Source organism: Odocoileus virginianus, chromosome 10 (assembly GCF_023699985.2).
Source record: "Odocoileus virginianus isolate 20LAN1187 ecotype Illinois chromosome 10, Ovbor_1.2, whole genome shotgun sequence".
Lineage (NCBI taxonomy): Eukaryota > Metazoa > Chordata > Mammalia > Artiodactyla > Cervidae > Odocoileus > Odocoileus virginianus.
The window spans coordinates 4620111-4622896 of NC_069683.1; the positions used below are offsets into that span (position 1 = coordinate 4620111).

The 2786-nt window shown below is 35.2% G+C and overlaps 1 protein-coding gene across 1 annotated transcript; it reads left to right on the forward strand.

Moving 5' to 3' along the window:
- Positions 1–1543: 1543 nt before the first annotated feature.
- On the forward strand, positions 1544–2476 carry LOC139036986 (olfactory receptor 5W2-like). Its single transcript, XM_070472836.1, has one exon. The coding sequence runs from the start codon at positions 1544–1546 to the stop codon at positions 2474–2476; it is 933 nt and encodes a 310-aa protein (XP_070328937.1).
- Positions 2477–2786: the final 310 nt, after the last annotated feature.

Here is a 2786-nt window from a genome sequence, read left to right on the forward strand (position 1 = left end):
GTGCAGGCTTCTTCATACCATAGATTAATTTGGCGACATATTGAAGCATAAAAGTTCAGACTTTGCTAAGTTGTTTCTGAATTCACAGGGGGATGCACAGAAGCAGAAATAAATTTAATGATGTGTTTGCATATTGTCAAAAGCTCGACATCCTAGCACAGGGGTTTAAGTCCCAGTGTGCCTGGTAAGAGGTAAGATAAAAGCCTATCTGCTTATTCAGCTCCCCAAGAGCTGGTCATCTCAGCTAAGGTTTCCAGGTAATGATTTCAAGGTTCTAGAACAAATAGCTACTGTTTGGGAAAATAAATTTGTAAGTAAAACATTTTATGCCTGCATACTCAGTTAAATAAATTATATAATGTAATGCCCAGAAATAATATTTTCTTCTCAGAACTGTCAAAATCTGCCTGTACTTATTAGCATCCATAATATGACCATTAATTTATTTTGATGTTGATTCACAGGAAAACCTTCACTTCTTTTCTCATCAGAATACTATATAGATAGATTTAAGGGTTTTGTTGTTGTTGTTAGTTTTACCTTATTTAAAGAGCAACGTAGGTGGCACTTTCAAAATTAAAATGTACAAATTCATCTTCATGTGAATCACATGTCATAGGTCTAAAGAAAAGTCGTCACCTATATTCTATTCTTATGCACATTAGAGACATTTAACAGACGTTCTAACATGGCACACGATATACACACTAGACAGAAACCTGTGTATCTCAGAAGCTTTTATTGTCACTAAACCTGTTTCCACTTGGATGCTATAAAAGTCCATCCAAAATCCAAAGAGATACAGCAATATGCTTTAAATTCTGCTCTTTACATTTCCTTTTAGTCTTTTCTTTGACTGTTCTAGAGGTTCCATCTTTGGCACCAGACACTCCAAAAACAGGTAATGAGTCGTGTGGTAAAGCAGTAATAAATCTCAAGAGAAAAGGTGATATTATTGCATGTCTCACTAAATGCTAAAGACTAGTACCAATAACATAATTATTTTCACTGTTATTAGTGTGTGTTGTAACAATTTATTCCAATACTAATACATAAATGTTCTAAATTGTTCTTTGAGTGACATAAAAATTGTAAACACTTTTTGCATGCACGGAAATTTTTCAAGCATAGGAAATACGAGTCGCTCTTATAGCCTGGTGTTTCTAACATTGTTGGTTTTTTTTTCACATTGTTTTGAAGATGTAATGAGACATTAATTCATCCAAATATTCTTCTTGAAACAAGAAAGGTTATGCTCAGAGTAAGTAGTTTGTAGATTGTAACATACCTTGGGAACAACATGTAGATTTAGAACAAATTTCTCAACTGCCTATCTCACATATTTATATTATTATCAGGTAGATAGTAATGCCTCTTTAAAGAGTGACTATTGACCAAGTCATTTTCTGAGTACAAAATGTAAATTGCAGAAATAATTTGTGTTCTTCCTTACAGATATACTATAAACATCCAGAAGTGGTACATATGTCTGTATCTTTTTTCTTGATCATTTCCTCAAGAATTTAGAGAAGAGCATAGAAGAATGGAAAGAGGAAATTGCTCATCCTTAACTGAATTCATACTTTTGGGAATTTCTGATAACCCTGGGATTAAAGTAGCCCTATTTATCCTGTTTTTCCTTGTTTATCTCATTAACTTTCTGGCAAATCTTGGAATGATTATTTTAATTAGGTTGGATGCCCAGCTGCACACACCCATGTACTTTTTCCTCAGCCATTTCTCTTTCTGTGACCTCTGCTATTCAACAGCAATTGGTCCCAAGATGTTGATAGACATTTTAGCCAAAAACAAATCAATCCCCTTCTATGGCTGTGCTCTGCAATTCTTGGTCTTCTGTATCTTTGCCGATTCTGAGTGTCTCCTGCTGGCAGTGATGGCCTATGACCGGTACAAGGCCGTCAGCAGCCCCTTGCTCTATGCGGTCAGCATGTCCAGCAGGCTGTGCTCCCTGCTCATGGCGGGGGTTTACATGCTGGGGATGACAGATGCTTTGATACACACGACATTAGCATTCCGCTTATGCTTTTGTGGGTCAAATGAGATTAACCATTTTTTCTGTGACTTATCCCCACTTTACCTTCTCTCCTGCTCTGATACACGGGTCAATGAGTTGGCATTATTCACTGTTTTTGGTTTTATTGAATTAAGCTCCATTTCAGGAGTCCTTGTTTCTTATTTTTACATCATTCTAGCAGTCTTGAAGATCCACTCTACAGAAGGGAGGCTCAAAGCTTTCTCCACATGCACCTCCCATCTAACTGCTGTGGCAATTTTCCAGGGAACTATACTCTTCATATATTTCAGACCCAGTTCTTCCCACACTCTAGATCAAGACAAAATTACCTCACTGTTTTACACCCTTGTGATTCCCATGTTAAACCCTCTGATCTATAGCCTACGGAACAAGGATGTGAAAGATGCCCTAGAAAAGCTAAAAAATAAAAGATGGTTTTAAACATTTATATTTGGCATATGTGCACCCATTCATTTTCTTTATTGCATAAATAAATTATTTACTGTAAAATTATTTTGAATGTTACAAGAAAAACAAAGATGTCTATAATAATTAAATTGATAAAATGAGTATTCATTCTGAAGCTCAATTTTAAGAAATGTTGCATACTTCATTATATGTCTAAAATTTATAAATAATAGCCCCTCCATTCAGAAAGCTTTTCACCCTTTCTAGTTTTGCTAAATTTATGTCCATTCTTTCATTCAAATATCAATTCACTGTTCTTGTAGCACATTATGTGTTTACTAAA

Coding starts and splice junctions, on each gene's coding strand:
- LOC139036986 (XM_070472836.1), top strand. CDS start 1,544: ATGGAAAGAGGAAATTGCTCATCCTTAACTGAATTCATACTTTTGGGA.